This window comes from Astatotilapia calliptera, chromosome 23, assembly GCF_964374335.1.
Source record: "Astatotilapia calliptera chromosome 23, fAstCal68.1, whole genome shotgun sequence".
NCBI lineage: Eukaryota > Metazoa > Chordata > Actinopteri > Cichliformes > Cichlidae > Astatotilapia > Astatotilapia calliptera.
Window position 1 is genome coordinate 12,798,804 of NC_137443.1, and position 18,916 is coordinate 12,817,719.

The 18,916-nt window shown below is 41.7% G+C and overlaps 1 protein-coding gene across 14 annotated transcripts in view; it reads left to right on the forward strand.

Annotated features, from left to right (window-relative positions):
- Positions 1–18,916, forward strand: part of celf5a (cugbp, Elav-like family member 5a) — a 187,638-nt gene that overhangs the window by 141,793 nt on the left and 26,929 nt on the right. For 10 of the 14 annotated variants that reach the window (XM_026158996.2, XM_026158999.2, XM_026158997.2 and 7 more), the window contains exons 4-5: positions 12,996–13,124; positions 15,324–15,403. In XM_026158996.2, the coding sequence (XP_026014781.1) occupies positions 12,996–13,124; positions 15,324–15,403 (209 nt within the window). The remainder of the gene's footprint in view (positions 1–12,995; positions 13,125–15,323; positions 15,404–18,916) is intronic. The other 4 variants (XM_026158998.2, XM_026159004.2, XM_026159006.2 and 1 more) reach the window with 1 other exon arrangement.

Genomic DNA, 18,916 nt, shown 5'->3' on the forward strand with positions numbered 1-18,916 from the left:
TCCGATGATTTGTGCTTTTAAAACATGTTTTCTGGACAGACACGCTGGTTTAAAAACCTATTGTGTTCATGATATATGGTTGAAGAAGTTGGCATACTTGTTCAATGTCAAATAAACCTAAAATAGTGTTTTTCACACTTCAATATTGACCTCACATTCATTTTTTAAAAACTGCTTGCTATGTTATTTAGTCATATCATTTATAATAAATGGGAAAAAATGAACTGTACATTTGAAATTGCATTAAATACGTTACTGTACGTCCTCAATCAGTGTTTGTCTCTGACCGGGTTTTGACAGGGTTTCTCTGTTTAGCCATTTATATCGTGGTGAGCTGAGCCCAGTATCGTAGCAACAGTAACTATGGGAATAGAAACCTGCGGAGAGGTCAATGCGATGGTCTCCACTTGGCCTCTTTGTACAAAGGCTCACACATTGATTCTTCTAATTCACAACATCTATAACCGCATCCGCCACACAACATCCACCTCCACAAACAAACCAGAAAAAAATATTTAGTGCCTTCATTTTTTTTATTTACTCTGCAGCTATATCAACGTATTAGCAGGGAGACAAAAATATTTATCTTTAATTTCAGTGAGGTGATGGCCGAGTCTGTTCCTTCTGTATTTTATTCTCTAATTATTTCTCTGACTCCTCTACCAGACTGTCTCCTTTCTTTCTTTTCCTCACAGCACAGACTCTCCAGGGATCTGTAATTGACAAGTGTGTACAATAACTAATCAGGAGCAAAGCAACTGTCCTTTAAAATGATGAATTAACTAAACTAATTTCAGATAATCCTTCAATAAACTGGGCGGTGATTGATATTTGAAATGCAGACGTCCCTCGTCTCTTTTGACTCGCTAACACCCAATCCTCCCAGAACAGGTGGTGTGATTGATAAAGCGCTGATGAAGCACTGAGAGGATTAAAATCAAATTCGAACTCAACATGTCTGCGTGCCGTCTGACAAGCATGACCTGTCATAACAACACCCAGAACATAACACGTGCACAGCGACATTACCTTAAGCACGAACCACAATTACTAGCGTGCATAAATGCCCAAGCTACGATGAATTAATTTGAAAGAGCAGGGTTTGGTCTAGTAGGCTCATTTGAGGTGTGTCTTACAAGAGCTTTGCCGATTTACATTCTGTTTCTGTGTTGATACTTAACCTTTCCCCCCTAAAGCTCTATAACTGGGTTTGTCAACATGGGCGTCTTTTGCAGATTAACGTTGTCGTGCAGTTATGCAGTAAAAACGAACACCGTGGGAAAAGATAGTTAACCAAAATACCCGTAGTGGAAAATGAATATCCATAGCATAAATACACATGTTGACAAATCACCTTTTTCTTATGTGAGCACAGTTGGACAAGATGGTTGATTTCAGATTAATTGAGTTGTTCTGCAGGTGTCTAATTACCAGTGTTTCTCTATCCTTACGTCACCTCTACAGTGTGATTAAGGAGACTTGTGAAGGTTGTCTGGGAGAATAGAGAAGAATAGAGCCGAACAGTACTTCTTTGATTATAACCAGCACCAGACTGCGGCATGACAGCTTACAAGGTTTGCAATCAACTAAACTGAAAGTGGGTTGGAGGAGTATTTGAGCATCTATTTTATGCTGTGCTGTGCTTTGAAGCAACCTTTTTTAGCAGAAGAAAGGCATCTTATTACATTCTAAATCAGTTGTTTGTATATAATTAATATATGTTTTATTTTCCTTCCAAACTAATTTTGCACATGAGCACGCTTTTAGAAAAAGTCACCTTGGTTTAGTATTTTGTGCTACACGGATAAAGCTCTGTGCATTTGCATTTATGGATGGAAATAAAGTTAAAATAGTTTTTCAGCTACTAACTGCGGTTCTTCACTGTTTTGCAGAATTAAGTGTAAACCACTGGTGTTACAGCTGCAATATCTACAAATATTTCATGTTTGAGGATGCATAAGTTTATGTAGTTTCACTTTTAGAGGTGTGTGGTCAGTCAGGGAAGCGGGCACTGTCAGTAGAGGCAACTGGATAAAGAGTGTAAAGATCCTTAGGAGCTTCCTAGTAGACAGCTGTGTACAGGGAGCCTCTGTCCCCCTTTCCCCTCCATGCATTTTTCATCACACACTCCCTTTTTTTTTATACTATTTAGCTTTTCCCTCCCCTCTAAACTTCCATGTGGTACGTGCTGACATGGCATTTCTCAGCCTTGCACACAAAGCCCTCTGGTGCTCAGTGTGCTGGAGTTGGAGCACGTCTGTGTTTGTGTGTATGCTATGTGCTTGTGCACACATACATGCGAAACAGAGGACTTGGTTGGGGATGTTGTGCTCACTCAGTCTCCCCCGTCTTTCCCATTCTCACACGCTCAAATCACACTATATGTGATCCCCCAGTCCCACAGGCAAAAGAAAAATAGAGGGAGAGAGAGAGCTCTTACGGAAAGTCTATTTAGTAAGTTGGCAGCACCCAAACTACAAAATAGTTGAGACTCCCTGTATAGAAAGGATCTTCTTAAATTATTCTGAGCGGAAATTCAAATTTCATTTTGTTTTGGCCCTAAGCAATGGGCAAAACTGCCTGGGTGAGATCAGTAAAGGTCAGGGGGAATTAAAATGCTTACTGTAAGGTTTGTCAGTAAGAGAGAGAGGAAGCAAAGAAGAGAGAGGGGTAGAGGAAAAGGCCATCTGCCTGATAGTTTGGTCTAAGCTGATGAAAAAGAAAAGACAGTCCTTTTCCAAAGTAATGCTGTAACGTGCTAGCTTGACGGGTTCAAATTTTTTTCACTACCTCAAAAAAATCCTATTCCAAGATACACATTCTGCACGCTAAATCGGAAAGTATGGTAGTCTTACAGTTCACTGGTTTCTTAGACAGGGTGTAGGCTTTGCAATTTCCTTTAATACAGGACACTAGATGATTTGCTGTGACAATAAACAAATCCAATAAAACTGATGGATGAAGTATAATAGCAATGCCAACATGTATCTGACATCGGATGAGGAATGCCAGCTTTCCTCTTGATGATTTGCACAACATACAGATGTTTATTTCATTATATATGAAGCAAAATATCCTCGAAATGAAAACAAATGGGCTGTCAGGGAAATTAGGGAGGTAGACAAAGAGAGCTGCCCATTCCAACGAGTGTGCAAGCTGAAGAAACACAAATTTACACACATGCACAAGTCTCAGTGTGTGCTTTCAAACATGTGCATATCCACACTCATCTTTCTCAGTTCTGATATCAATCGACCCATCCTCCATACCAGCCCCCCCAAAAAAGGAACATGCCTCAACGTTCTAAGATTTGTAATGTCACTCAGCCTCTCACCTGCAACAATAGTGTGTTTTTAGCATGTACGGCTGCTTTTTTTTTGAGAAAATTGAAATGCCTTTATCCGGGATGGCAGAGAAAATACAAGTGAAAGAGAAAAGCAAGTACATTATTATATTGTCAAATGCATATTATTTTTCTCTCCGGTGAAATATTCTTACAAATATGCTGCAAAGAACTACCTGCTCGGCTGGTGTATGATGTTGCTTCATCCACTAGCATTAGCTTTGATGAAGATGGCGATGCATCTTTCCTTTCTTATAGTTCTGCTCCTTACAAACCTGTAACAATTTTTGTCGTGTTGATAAAACACAAACTAGCACAGCTTTTTCTTTTTCTTTTTTTTCAACAGCAAGCAGCTGACGTCAAATTTTTGTGTCAGGAGCCTCCAACGTAAGCTTCGTGCTGTATCTACAGTAATAATCGTGCAGATACCTTCAGTCATCACACACATTTCTCTGCTATAGATGCTCTGCTATAAAAACCTTTGCAGGAGTTCATTAGTACAGTGGTGCAGAACTCCCCAAAATGATTATTCTTACAAGTAGGGATAAAAAATAAAAAAAAATCACAAGAATATGAAAGCCTCGTGCACATGCTCGCCTTAGGCCCAAAAAACAGTACGGCTGTCCTGGATTATGAAATGCTTTTGGTGCAATTACATCCTCTAAAAGGTGCAGATTGACCTTCTAGCCAATTAAAAGTGCACCAGCAGAGAGCAGATAAGGCAGCTTAGCTGTCAATGTGACTGACAGTGTTAGGTCCTCCCCCTGCAGTCATATCAGCAGTACAGCGGCTGTGCATACAAAAAACACACGAGAAAAAGTAGGGAAAAGGTTCCCAAAAAAGCACCTCCAAGTTTAGCATCTTGCCTCCTGAAAAATCTGCTCCAGCTAATAATATGGAAACAGTAAAGTATAAAAAATATGCCAGTAACGTGCTTTAGAGCTTATGCATTTACTTATGTATTTGCACCCTCGCCTCATACATCATTTCCCCCCCATCTTATAACTGTTAACACTGCAGTTTTTTTTTTCGAGTAAAGAAACGCTCTGCCCCAGACTACAATTTATGGAAACCAAAGTTGCTGGCTGATGTCATTCTGTATAGTCATAGAGAAAATCTGAATCCACTTTCACCGAGGTCTCTGTAGGTCTAGTCAGGTGAGTGCATGAGTGCACCTTATATTCCCCTACAGCTCTCACACTTCTGGCTGGGGAAAGCTGACATGCAGGGTGGCCTGTAAGCCTCTTTTGTCCATGTGCAGCAGAGTCATCTGCCAGCTCAGTTGCTCTTGCAGACAAAGCTTCAGAGAGATAGCCCATATTCTGGTACGTCCTCACTCTCTCTTGAGCTGGAGTTAAGCATGGCCCCTCGCTCTCTCCTCCTAAGCTTCCTTTGGTTCATTTCTCTCTCTCTGGCAAACTCATGCGCCCATTTTCCCATCATTTCTATTCACTTTTACTTGCTTTACTGTGTTGCTCTCTAAGATATTAGTTCGGCTTTTGTCCTTTTTCTAATGATGGTTTTCCTAATGATAGACCCTTCAGTAAAACATACAGAAAAAAACCCTACATTCATATAACCCTTATGAGCAAGCACTTTGGCGACAGTGGGAAGGAAAAACTCCCTTTTAACAGGAACAAACCCTCCGGCAGAACCAGGCTGTTTGGGGTGAGAGGTCAAGAAGTCAGAGGATACTGATATGACACATCGTAGGGGGGATTGTGGAGCTTGGTTTGATTCAATGTATGGTGAAGTCCTTAGTCATCTCTTTATGAAGTCCATTATTTCCTCTCCATATAAGACAAAGTGAATTAATTGAAAATAAGCATTATCTTGGCTGGCTAATGAGTTGCCATGAAGGTAACTCATTAGCCAGCCAAGATAATCACAGGGTAATGTGAGAGAAGGAAAAGACATGGAGATGCTGAGGCAGAAGGGGCCAAAAATGGGACCAGAGAGAAAGAAAAATAACGTCCGGGAGATGATTGAATCTGTAAGCTGAGAACAACTCTACTGTAAGGAAGAGGTAGGAAAGAGAGAAAAACTATGTGAAGGGGTGGTGGGGAGGAGGCTGGGCGAGGGGGCTGGCCATGGGGGTGTGTCCACCGTTACCCTCATGAATCAGTGTCAGTGGAGCGATGAGAAAATAATTAAGAAACAGGCTAGCGCTGTGTTGAATACTGCCAAAGGTAAAAGGCCTTCTACTGTATAGAAATACAATCTGGACGGGAAAGAAGAATGGCAATAAATGGGATAGAGGAAAATGTGGGAGAAAAAAATCCATAATATAACGGATGCCAAAATGCCCTTCAGATGGCATTATGAAGGGAGAGAATATAAATAGCAGAGCCATATTGTAAATGTTTATATACAGTAGCTACGTAGGCAAGTTGCACAGCAGTTTCAGGATTTATGACCAGCGCCTTAATGCACTGAAGTCGACACAAAGCTGTGAGTAATATTTCACATTTGTTATCATATTGAGTGTAAATTTGCTGAGACGTATATGGCGGCGATAAAATATTTTAAGCAATTTCTGCTTCTATTCTTCTCCTTTCAGCTGCTCTCCTCTGAGGTGGGAGTGTAAGCTGTCAACTGGGCGATGAGCTGACTGTAACTGTACCGAAAGCAAGAGCGCACAAAACAACCGTGCACGCCAAGATTCACACTTACACACCTCAGAGGTCTTAGATGGAACGTTTAGAGGAGGGAGAACCAATTCAGGGGCCTGTAATTGTATGTTCAAGGCTTCCAGTGGGGGCCAAGATGCTGCTGGGATCCCCCAGCCAGCAGCACCGAACAAAGCAGCCATTAGATCGCATTAATGCGTACAATCTTTGCTGTATGTGCATTTTATGTGTTTATATGCGCATTTATATACAAACATGTGTGAGCGTGTGTAGATGCACAGGTGAGTCTTTTAGGTGTCATATATGCTATCCATCATTATTTCTGCCAGCGCCCAGAAAGAATTCATGATCACTAGTTTCCAAATCCCCTCAGAAATGGAGAAGACTCGGTTGGTGTGTGGGGGACATGTTTGTGGCATATAGAAGCTGTCTTTTCTTATGAGGCTGCTGTTTGGTAACACGTTACCGTTTGATCTTAAGCTCTTTGGCCCGATTAAAACGCTATAGGGCTTGTGATGCAACACTTACCAACCGCAGCCTCCTACTCATTGCGATCATGTTTGTTTGTACAGTGTTTTTGGCTCTCGGTGTATACGATACATGGACCATGCATAGTAAATGTTTCTTTTAGTGTGCCTGTTGATGTAGTTGCTGTTCTGTGCGTGCGTGTGTCTGTGTGTTTAGATAATTGCATACTTTGTGTGTTGCTTCCCGCATGTTTGCAGCGTATACCTATATGTATGTTAAAGCGGTGAAGCGGAATCTGTCCCAGAGGGGTGCTTACTGAGGGATGCACTGTTTCTGAAGAATTACTATCAAGGCCTTGTGTGCACCGCTGTATGGCATTTTTACTGATGGGTTTTACGGGCTGCGGCTGCCGATGACAAGCCGCGACACCAACATGATGACACTATGACATGAAGTCAAGCCATTGTCACCACAGGCGCTGCAAGAGTTAGAGAAGCAGGTCTGTAGCGCCTGTTAAAGCTAACGTGTCAAAAATGAATTGTAGACCTAATGTATGGTTGACGGTGCTGTAGACTGTAGAGCATCAAAATAAAATACAGTGTGTTTAGCATTCATAAACAATTAAATTCAGTCAGTAAATCTAGTTTTCATTCTTCATTCAGTCATATGAGGTTCAACAATGTGTTGAATTTGCACATCAGCGAGCTCCAGGTTTGATGGCTTTTTGGTTGGATCTACACTATTGTTTTCTTTGCTGTGCTGTTTCCAAGCAACATCTGAAGTCGTAAGGGAAACAGCGCTAATAAGCTACCTCATTAGGGCGGGCGCATGGTAGGCCTTACGGTTTGTGCTGTCAACTCAGTGGGTTAGCATGCAAACTTCAAAAGACAGCTGCACACACACACAGGAGTGCTAATTTAGTTTAGAAATTGGTAAACAAACTATTCCATCAACCCATATTTCTTCCTTAGTTAAAGGTGTGCTGGTGGAACCTGCTAACTGGGTTGTGTGTGATGTGGCTCCAACATTATGACAAAATGTGTCCATCCTCTCTGTGGCATTAATGCAGCACATAAAAGACTCATTATTCAGACGTTAATTTGGCAGGGTTTTCTCATCTCGAGGCCGAGCCAAACCTCAGGCTCTCTGCCTTATTGGTCTCCATTCTTATCCGTGGTCCTTGCTATACCCAGGGTAGGAGGGATGCCCTCAGCACACCTATACACAAGAGTGCACACGTGCTGTACTTGCACACATCCATGCACGCATCTCATTAATGCAAACACAACCCTAGTTAGAGCCCTATATGTAATAAATTGGATTCAATTCCACTGGCTAAGAACTGTGATCTCTTAGGGTTAATTAATTTCATTCCATTCAGTCTGTGTTTTTTATGCTTGAACACATGCTGACACTGTTATTGTGTGGCATCCTGCTCACTGGAGAAGTATAATAGGCTTGTGAAGGAGGGAGAGTGTTTGGTATTCCTGCTACAGGGTGATTTTTGGTTCTTTCTTTCTTCTGACAAGGAAGTATGCTACAGTAGCTAACTCTAATATGGTAGATCCTTCCCCTTCATAGCCTCTCCCTGACTCTTATCTTCCCCTTCAAATGAGAAAACCTGGATGGCTTCTCAGGGCCCCTGTTTCTGCCTGGATGCTATCTCATTTAGTTTTAATATATTTATCCATTCATTATTGTTCCCTTTTATCAGCCTGCTAATATTGTTCATAATTTGTCCTTATCTGCAAGCCTGACAGTCAAATTTACACTCGGGCTCAGCAGACAGATGGAGAAATGACCCTTTTCCAACCCCTCCTTCCCCAACTCCTCTGCTCCTTTCATTCATCTCCTCCTCTCCAAACTCCAATGAAACATGACTGACAGCCCGCTGTATAAGTAGTTGTCATAGCAACCTCCCCATCCTTACGACAAGTACTTTTTCTCTATAGCGCACGCTCTCCCTCTGTCACAATATCTCTCACTCCTTCCATAATACTGCCTTTCCGCTGCAAATAATTGAGAAAGAGACAGTTAGAAAAGGGAAATTTGAAAACAAGGGAGCGCCTAAAGCTGTTGGTATGCTTTCCCTCCTCCCTTCACTCCCATTTCCATCCCATTCCCTTCCTGTCTCACGTCCCTTTGCTTCCTTCATCCTACCCACCGCTGACAATGATTTACCCACTCCAATGGTTTGCCTCTTTCATCCATCCTGGCTTATCAAGGACTACAGGACTGTATGCACAGCAACTTACAGTATGGGCTCATCACTCCCACTCTCCCACACATTTACTCTCTCCCTCTCTCTGCGTCTCTTCTTCCCCGGCTTCTCTCTCTTTTTCTTTTCATCTTGTTGCTCCAAAAACTCCCATTCTGCCCCATTGCTATTCACAAAGTCTCAATCCACTGTCAAATTCTTGCATAGTAATGTAGCGTAATCATCAAACGCAGCGCAATAAGTCTACAGTATATTAGACTGTGCTGGAGATGTGGTGTATTTTTGTTTATTGTGAAGAGGAGATTTTTTTTAAACTTCCAGTGGAAACAAAGAGAAGAAAGTATTGTGCTTTTGAGCTTGAGAACACACGCATGAGAAAGGGATTACTGCGCTATTGTTTGTCATGCACGTAGTTTAATGGTTAGGCAACAGCATGAAAAATTGAGATATGAAATATTACTGATTTAATTTGCTTTAGTGCTGTTAACTCTAAGAGTTCACGCAGGGCCAACATGCTTAGTCTGAAAAGTTTATATTGATTAGAGCAGCTTCAAATGGACCTATAAATCTTATAGGAAATCAATATTTATAACAAGACAGCACACTGCCAATTCATTATTCTGGAGTTTAATTTCCAATGCATTTATTCCAAACAAGCATCTGTTTAGTAACTCAGAGTAAATTAAACATGATGGGGAGGTGAATATCAGGACATCAGTGGTGTGTCACTGAAGTTGAATACAGTACTCTGCTACAGTGAGCTGTAAATGCATCTTAATGCCAGCATGCAGTACAGTTTTCACAGCGAACTTGCTGGTGGTTATTGGACCCCTGAATTCATTAGGTGATGATATTTCTTCTTAATAACTACAGAACCCGCAGAGTCTCTCTAATTTAATATGATATTCAACGTGACTAGGTTGCATCATGATGTAAGGAGACCACAATTCAACTATTTTCCTCAGTTTTTCTGTGTTAAACTGCACAGTTGGAGCAATTTGCTAGCCTCGAACAGCTATTGCTAAGGCATGTGTTTTTAAAGGTAGTGAAAGAGGAATGCTAGTTGCTAGCAATTTTAGCCTTTTGCATTGTTTTACGGGTGTATGTGACCTAATATTCAGTTAAAACAGTACTCAGTCAGATACAGTCCACTTACAAGTAGCATTACCTGAGAAAGCTATTAAAAGCTGTCAGTGAATCACAAATTGAATTTAGTTTCTTTCTGATAAAGGATACACAGAGAGGTGCTCCTGAATTACTGTGACAACTGAAATCAACTGAACATGGTCCAGGAAGTACTGGACCAGATGCATAAAGGTCTGCGCAAAAACTGCTACTATTTTATGTATGCACAAAGGCAGAAGCATAAATACACATTCCTTTTATTAGACTTATAAAAGCATGCATAAGCATGGCACTCTTCTGAATCTCATCTTTAGCCATGAATTGGTAGATCGCTGTTTCTGTCACAAGCTTTTTTTACACTAAATATGAAAGAAAGATACTCTCTAGAAGAAATGGAGAAAGGGAAAAATTGAGTATTTCATCGTATTAGTTCGGGATTTATGAAAGAAGAGCATACAAAAAAAACAAACAGTAAAGGGAAGAAGTAACAGGGGCTCTGCCAATTTATATCACTGTGTCCAGATTCTTTAAAAGATCCAGATTCAGAAATGTAATGAAACAAGGTATTGACGAAACCAAAGGAAAAGACAACCTTTCCCCCCTCTGTTTAAATCAGTATCATTCACACAAACAGACATATGTATATAGCTTTGCACTGCAGTGAACATGCAGATTATTTGTAATATGTGCTGCAGCTTGTAACACAGCAGTGATTAAACAAGAGATTAGTATTAACTACACTTGCAGCTAGCAGCGGCTTTGCAATTAGCAGCAGCCTTGGGTGCTGTGAGAGTTTTGTAGCTGCAGTTAGCGGATGGAAGTTAGCAGCAATAGCAGTTGGCAGCACTCAGGCGGGTTAAGGTGATTACCGAGAAAATGTCAATACTCTGTAGTTACAAGATAGTTAACAGTGGGGCATGCACTCATGTGTATACTGTGCATGTGGTCATGGGGGGAGAGCTGTTATCTCTAATCCGTTGTATCAGGGGATGCAAGGGTATCCTTGTTTCTGCGTCTAATTTTTTTCTCCCTCCCTTTGTCCCTCATTTGTTCGTTTTTTTTCCTCCCCTGTCAGATATCTGTAAATGACTGTAGGTGTTTTCACTCTGTTTGTGTCTGTTTGCACGCCGCCTGTGCTGCAGCGTTGTAGATAAATGAGATAATGTTTCTATTGGCAATGAACACAAGACCTGAATTCCCAAGGGAGCGTTTTAGTTGAGAGCAGCCAGAGCAGAATCCTAGACAGTGGAACAGATCTACTAGATGATCTGTTTTCATGCATTGTTAGCTTGTTTTCAAAGCACATTTATGTTCCACAACATGTACTCCATCTCTTTCTCTCTCGCAGCTGCAGATTAGGAACTTCTGCTAAATACAAAAGAAGCAGATACTCTGCAGTCACCATCTCCACATGTCTCCATACCTCTGTCACACATAATGCAAAAATAAATTAGAATAAACACAATTTTAAAAGACAATAACACTGTGAGGCTTTTGTGTAATTCGCTGTGAACTGATATTGTGATACAATAAAGAATGAAAGGCACAGAACTGTTAAAGGTTCTGCACTGGTACTTTTCAGACCCGCATAAGCTACTACCTAGAGCCCAAGTAGGTACAGTAGGAGCTCAGATGGCCTCCTCTCTGTCACAGGACCGTATGTAAGATTTGGTCTGATGGCATTCAGGGAAATATGTGCAGTCCAGCCCCATCCCCCACTCTTGACTCATCTTGCTGATCCAACCTCAGAATTTATATTCTCCCTCCAGCAAAAGGAAGGACCATCTTGGCCTTTCATTTTCCAGTTCAGGGCTTTTTTTTTTTTGCAGATAAATGCTCTCCAATCCACCCTGACAGATGTCACATTGCATCACTTCCATTTTGATACATAGCCTCTGATCCTGCCACTTGCAATAAGGAGCCGGCACCAGGGATGCCCCTCCCTAGACAACGCTCTGACACGGGTGATTATTTTAAAGGTGCATCATTGGGGTTGCTGAGCGCTGAAACCGAAGCTGGGCGCCATGTCCATACACACTCTCTGTCGTGCTCGCTGCAGGAATGTGGGTATCAGCTTGGCTCAGGGTCAGAGAGCAGCAACGGCACGACACAATCGATAGCCGTCGCAGGTCACCCCGACACCGGGCAATACCCCTGGCGGTGATTTTTTTTTTTGCTGCTGTCCTGCCTCTCGCTCAGTCTCCTGTGATGGCACAGGTCAGTGTTGGAGAAACAATCTGTATAAAAGGAAGATTTTTAGAGCTTCTGCTGCCAACTGAGACATGCTGCACTGTGGCATTAATCATGGAAGGCCAGAGTACATCAGTAAACACAGCGTGTCAGGTCAAGGTAAAGATCAGATCCCAAAGCATTTAACAGGACTCGGTGGCGTACGGGCTATCTGTTGAAAAGTCAGCGTTATTCATGGCGTGTCTCCCAGCCTTCGTTGCTCACTGGAGAGACACGCCATTGTTCACTGAAGAGCACACTGAAATATTTCTCTGGCTGCACAAAAAACACTGGATCAGCAGCAATTAGTAGAGTAAGAGAGAGATAAAGGGAGGAAGGGAGGGAGGCGGGCAGTTGAAAAAGAATGAGGGGAAAAATGTAGAATCAGCGAGAGAATAAGAACGCAGGAAAGAGATAGATGAATAAAGGGGAAGGAGAAAGAGTGAGTAAAAGAAAGAGGGAGAGAACTGGAGCTTTCAGCCAGTACAGTGTGGTGTGTAGGAGGTTAGAGCTGCCTGGAGCCCCTTCCTGCTTTTAAAAGGACCAAAGACTCTCTCATTGTCTTGGGTCTCTGTGGCTGCGTGTGTGAGCATGTGAGAAACCTCTTCATTAGTCTACCATTTCCCTCCTTTCTTCTTTCCAGCCCCTGACCACTCACTTACCCCCTGCTGCTATAGTATATGTGCCCACATGGGACTAAACCCACTTATAGTGGAGATTTAAAATGATCAGTCTGGGAAAAGAGATAATACAATGTGACTCGAGGCCAACCTGCACTAAATAAACTAGACAGTTACTTTACACCGAGGCTCCGCGAAAGTGTCTTTGTTCCTGCGGAAAATGAGACTTCCTTTTTAAATTGCTGTCTCTGTTCCACCAACGGTGACTCTACTGTACAATTCACTATTGTATGCTCTTAAATTGGTTTCATAATTGAGGTCAAAGTTGTAATGTAATCTTTTGACTCTTGTTTTTGTTCCAGAAGACAGGAAGTTGTTTGTTGGGATGCTGAACAAACAACAGACCGAGGAGGATGTCTACCGCCTCTTCGAGCCTTACGGAGTCATCGAAGAGTGCACGGTCCTAAGAGGTCCTGACGGAAACAGCAAAGGTAAGAGCCGTGATACAGCTGACAGCATTATTTAGGTCACTGACAAAGAAGTGACAGTGCATCCGAGTGTGTGTCTCAAATCTGTGCAGCACATCCATCAGATATAGGTCAAGTAGCCCGACTGGTTAATTGATGTCAAAAATTTAACGTTATGTTGTTTGGGACACGGGATTGTCAAAGTCTAATAGTTTCTAAAAGATGCCATATTTAAATTTATCGTTACTCTAATTAGGACAATGTTTTTGCTTTTAGTCTTGCTACTAGTCCTGGAAAACCCAGCTCTCTCACCACATGTGATATCTTGCTGTGATCCCACCTAATTCAGCAATGATTTAAAAATTACCCTGTTGGCTTTGCAAACACTTTTTCAGTATTTACCTGAATTTCCTGCATAACAAAATCCCAGTCATTATCCTGCTGATGTCTATTGTTTTGAATGTACCGCTGGACTTTACGCAGGTACTGAAGTGTTGATATCCTGAAGCCCTTTCTGAGATAGCCATGCAACAAAGAGCAAAGAGACCAGTGGTTTTTCATGTCTCTAAAGCCTATTCCCCAGCCGGTGCTTATGGAAATCGTTATGGAATTATATCTAAAAGGGTTTGAAGAACATTCTGACTCTGCAGTACGCTGGAGGAGGAGAAAAGAAAGACGGATGTCAAAACGATTCAAGTGTCCCCACTGTGGGGATGGGAACGAGTTGCATTCTTCTTTGTGGCTGTGCAGTATTTATGCTCCGTCTAAGTTAACTGTCAACACTCAAGTCATTATCCTCTATTACATCATCACAATTCTTTTTTTCTGGTAATGGCTGAGAGTATCATTTGAAAGTCTTTTTATAGTAATAATTATTAGTAGTAGTAGTAGCAGTAGCAGTACTAGTAGTATAATTATATCATATCAAATAAAAAACATCTAAACAAGTGAAAAAAAATTCATCACCATGTTGCATCTCAAAGTCCTGTGATACAAAATGACATGTAGAGAATATTTTATGCTTCCTCACCGCTTCACACGTTCAGTTTTTTTAGTTTATTTAAAAAGGTGCAGGAAGTGTTAAATGCATAATTATACTGATGTATGGTTTGTACTACTGTGGCAAAATCCTTGTCCAGGTCATAGCGAGCTCTAGCCCCGATCTATTCATATCTCAATAGGGGGGGCAGTGCTTTGACAGCTGAATGGGCATCGTGATAGGCTGGTGTCCATAGGCGTAAGCCCATTAACAGAGGAAGAATGGCAGGGTGACTGGGTCAAGCAGAGAAGATGATAAGGAGACTGACAGTATGACAGATTAAATAATTTTAAAAAAGGAAACTTAACATGAAAAAATGAAATTAGGTGAAATGGGGTGTAATTATAAAAGGACACGGTGGCTCAGTGGATACTCCTGCTAGCTCAGACAACAGACCCAGATTTAGTCCACATGTGTTTCTGTGTCAGTCGCTGAGCATCTTTATTCGCTCTAGCTTTCTCACATTTTAATAAACTGAGCTCAGAGACCTGCATGAGCAGTCGGCTGGACAGTTACTGCAAGTTTCACAGAGAATGCATTTTCTTTTGTCTTGAATTAGATGGTGATGCATCTTTTAGTTTCTGCCCCTTCAATCATTTCTACTAAGGGTACTTTCTTGGTTGATTTTGAAAGAAAAAGGTATCATAGCCAGACCCTAAAGAGAGAAAATCATAGTTCTTTAAGGACAGTACAGCAAAGAGGTTTGATTGTTTCGGGCCTTGTTCAAATCAGAAGAAGTGATCAGAACATCTTGTCGTAGAAACAATTAATTGTTCTGAGAACCTAGATGGTTTGCTAGTTAAGTTTAGCCAGTTTAGCTCGTGTTTAATATGCACAGACAGGCATGTGGTGCTAAATAGCATGCTTTTCTGCTTCATCAGTGCAATCTCTTGCCTGCAGCTTCTGCCTGCTTGTCTGCCTGCCTAATGCCTGGAGTTGGGCAGCCTGCTGTGCAATGAGAGGCTCTCACTGCACAGCGATTTCTGTGGTGTCAAATATAATTCAACTATTATTATTATTAATTTATTAATATATTGTACACTGTTAAAGGCTCACTTGAGTGAACACTGTACAGGATATACAATATATTTCTCTCTATATTAATATATACATGTGTAAATGTACTTCTTTGTATGTTTGTGTGTGTTTACCTGTGTGCGGTGTGCATCTGCTCTTTCTTCCAGGTTGCGCCTTCGTTAAGTTCTCCACACACACCGAGGCTCAGTCTGCAATCAGCGCGCTCCACGGCAGCCAGACTATGCCAGTGAGTACAGCTGTCTCCCTCATATAAAAGCACAGAAACCCACTCAGGCCACAAAGCATCTGTAACATCCACAACACTTCAATAGCTGCAGTCCACGTGTCTTGCTATGGAGCTTTAAATTCTCAGCTTCGACGTTTGAATCAACTGAATCCATCTTTATAAATATGGCAGATTTTTAAAAAAGATCCAAAAACAAATATTCTGCTGTCTTTGTAATTAACACGGTACTTGAAAAAAATCCTAATCTGATTTCCAGATAAAACTGTTTAGAGTGATAATTGAATTTTGGATGAGTCATCAATCAGTAGTTCTGTTTGCATAATCAGTGGATAGAACCCCAGTGTGAGATTACATTAGCTCCTTATGTAAGCACACTGTGTCCTCTGAATTCTCTCCGCACTAGCTTTACTGCGAGCACAAAAAGCTGTACTGCTCATTTGTATGTGTCTCGTGTTTAAGCAGGGTCCCTGTATACCTGATTGTGTCAAAATAAAAGCTACTTACTCTGCACTTCAAACCTGAATAGAGTTATTCTCCATGACATTCGGCGAGCGGACAGAGAGTCATGACTTGTTTTATACAGTAGCCTGAAGTATACTTTGCTTTCATCCTCGTTTTTGTTTCGGCAGCTCTCGTCTCAGAAAGGCTGGGACAGTGAACTCCCTCCCACCCTATCTCACAGGTGTTGTGTTTCACTGTATGATTTCATTATTAATGGTTGCCAATGTGTGGCTCGAGAGAGAGGAGCAGAGAGAACCACTTGAAGCCAGCTGTGCCATTTTGGCACAACCTCTGAGTCAATCTAAGTGCAAATGACTGCAGGTCATGAGGAAAGACTCTGGATGTCCATTTTCCATAGATACCCTCCTTCTGTGTTGCTCCATTCCCCTATCTCTGCTACCTCTCTGCCCTCGCTCGTCTCTCTTTGGCAGCCTCTCGGGATATTAGGCAATAGACTTGTTTACTCCACCTTTCACCACATTGGCTGCTGAATTATTCATCCAACTATAAGCAGGGTGCTGAAAGGATGAGGGGGGGAGACTTGGAGAGAGAGGGAGAATGAGACAGAGAGCGAGGGGGCAGAGAGAGAATGAGTGAATGGACAGGATTTATACCTCCTGCTCTGGTAAATTGATTATAGAAATCTGATCAGCATCTCATATCCTGTGGCTGCTGGAGGAGCAGGCACAGTGCGCCTGCCTTGCTGAGATTAGTGGACCTCCGATGGTCTATTATGCCTCAGCAGGACAGTTCTATTCAGAGCAGCGTGTCCGTCAGTGTAGCAAAGATCCTGGAAAAAACATGGGCCGCACATCCTGTGTGTTAATTTAACATCGTTTCGATTGCAGTCGAGCCACGACTGCAAAAAGAAGTCATGTACAAGCATGTTAACTGAATGAAAAAGCATTTATTTACCAAATGTTGAGGTGGATTAAAAATGAAGAAATCAAACAAAGAAATAAATGCCACTGACAGCCAAAGAGACAGAGAATTTATTATCAGGCAAATCAAACAAGCAATTCCCTCATTCCTTCATATTTCAGTCAAAAAGATGACAATAATAAAGACCTATAGCAGCAGTGGCTGAGGTGTACCGCACAGAATATTAACACTACAGCAAATGAACGCCAGCGCCCCAGAGCATGAACACTTGCTTCTTAGATTTTATGCGTGTGCACACAGACGTACACGAATGCATGTGTGCGCATGCATAAATATCTACAAATAGAAGCACTTTGTGGGTAAAACATTTACATGAGCACATGCATGCACACTCGTTCTATACCGCTCACTGCCACATCCACGTCCAGCCACGGACTAGGGTCAAAGGCTCCCTGACTGATCTTATTTTCCAGCTCGGAGGACTTGAGCTGAATACATTTGTGTTATTCATGTAGAGAAGGAGTGGGCATTTTGTATGTATTAATCTGTGTGTGAGTTGGAAATGAAAAAGGAAATCTGCATCAAGAGACTGCACGAAGAGTGCTGGCCGCTGCATGCTTAGAAGTCCATTGTGAGCGTACATACACTTGCATTTGTTCCATATGTGGAACTACCCATCCGGCATCAGCGGCCGATCACACTCTAACCCATCATAATTCAAGCATAAATATCTCTTCTCACGTATACTCTGCCACCATCCCTTGATCACCAGCTGCTATCGCTGGTGTGCACGCACCACCAAAGTTCAGGCCACGAGTGCCTCAATTAAACATTTAAATTCTAGTGCTGTAGAGCAAATTGCTGGAATTCAGCAGGGTGATGTAGGAAGAAAGTCTCAGGACAAAATTACACAGAGATGACGGGGGTGTGGGTCAGGTCCGCAGAGCCATGCTGATTTTTTTTTCACTCCGTATGCGCAGCAGCTGAGTTCGAGGCAGTTTCAGCTGACACAGGAACTGAGATATAAGCAGCAGAGCAGGATGATGGAAGGATAAGCGCACAACAAAAGAAAGCAAATGAGGTAACGCTTGCTTAGAAGAGAGAGCTAGATGATTGAGAGTGCAAGAGAAGAAAAAAAAGAAGTTTAAAATTCATCTAAATGTGATTCCCCATCTCCTGAATCTTGTCAGTTACTTCAGACAGAGAACAGAGTACATATGCAAGTGCTACGAGTGCCAGGATTTAATACCCAATAAGGCACGTCTTTTAATGAAATGAAAGAGGCAGCCGATGCAGCGGTATACATATAAATACTGGCATAAGTAATAATCTTGTTGTGTACTCAATGAAATGTGGAGTGTTAATGTCAGTCTTTCACAGGGTTGATTAATCTTTGTGTTGCTGCTCCCTAAACAACATTCTGCTTTTATTTAAGTTAGGTCTTTAATTTCAATCAGTATTGTTTCTAGCAACTCAATTTACATTCTAATAACCAAACAAGTTCCCAGTCATCCATTATTATAAGAGCTAAGCTTGAATAGGAAGTCCATTTATCCTTCTATGGCTAGCTGGGGTAGTGTAATGGTTGGCCTCACTGGAAAAACAACCATAGAGTAACTCCGTGCAAATGCCAAAAATTAATAGTTATATCATATAAGAGTACTCTATACAGCTTTAGTATAATTCTGAACATGACTGAAGGAAATGCCTTTGACCGTGTATTTAGAACAAACTACGGAGATCCTGGACATTCGTGTTCTCTGCAGGTTCCTCCTACAGTCCAAAGATCTCCATGTTAGGTTAACTGAGCTGCAGCAAAGGTACTGACACAGACTAGAAAGAGAGAGCATATTTCTCCTATATTGGCTTCCCTTCACTGGCTCCCTGTTAAATCCAGAATCAAATTTAAAATCCTGCTCCTCACATACAAGGTCCTGAATAATCAGGCCCCATCTTATCTTAAAGATCTCATAGCACCATATCACCCCAACGGAGCACTTCGCTCTCAGACTGCAGGCTTACATAGAGTATTTAAAAGTAGAATGGGAGGCAGAGCCTTCAACTTTTAGACCCTTCTCCTGGATTCAGGAGACAGACACTATCTAGATTAGGCTTAAAACTTTCCTTTTT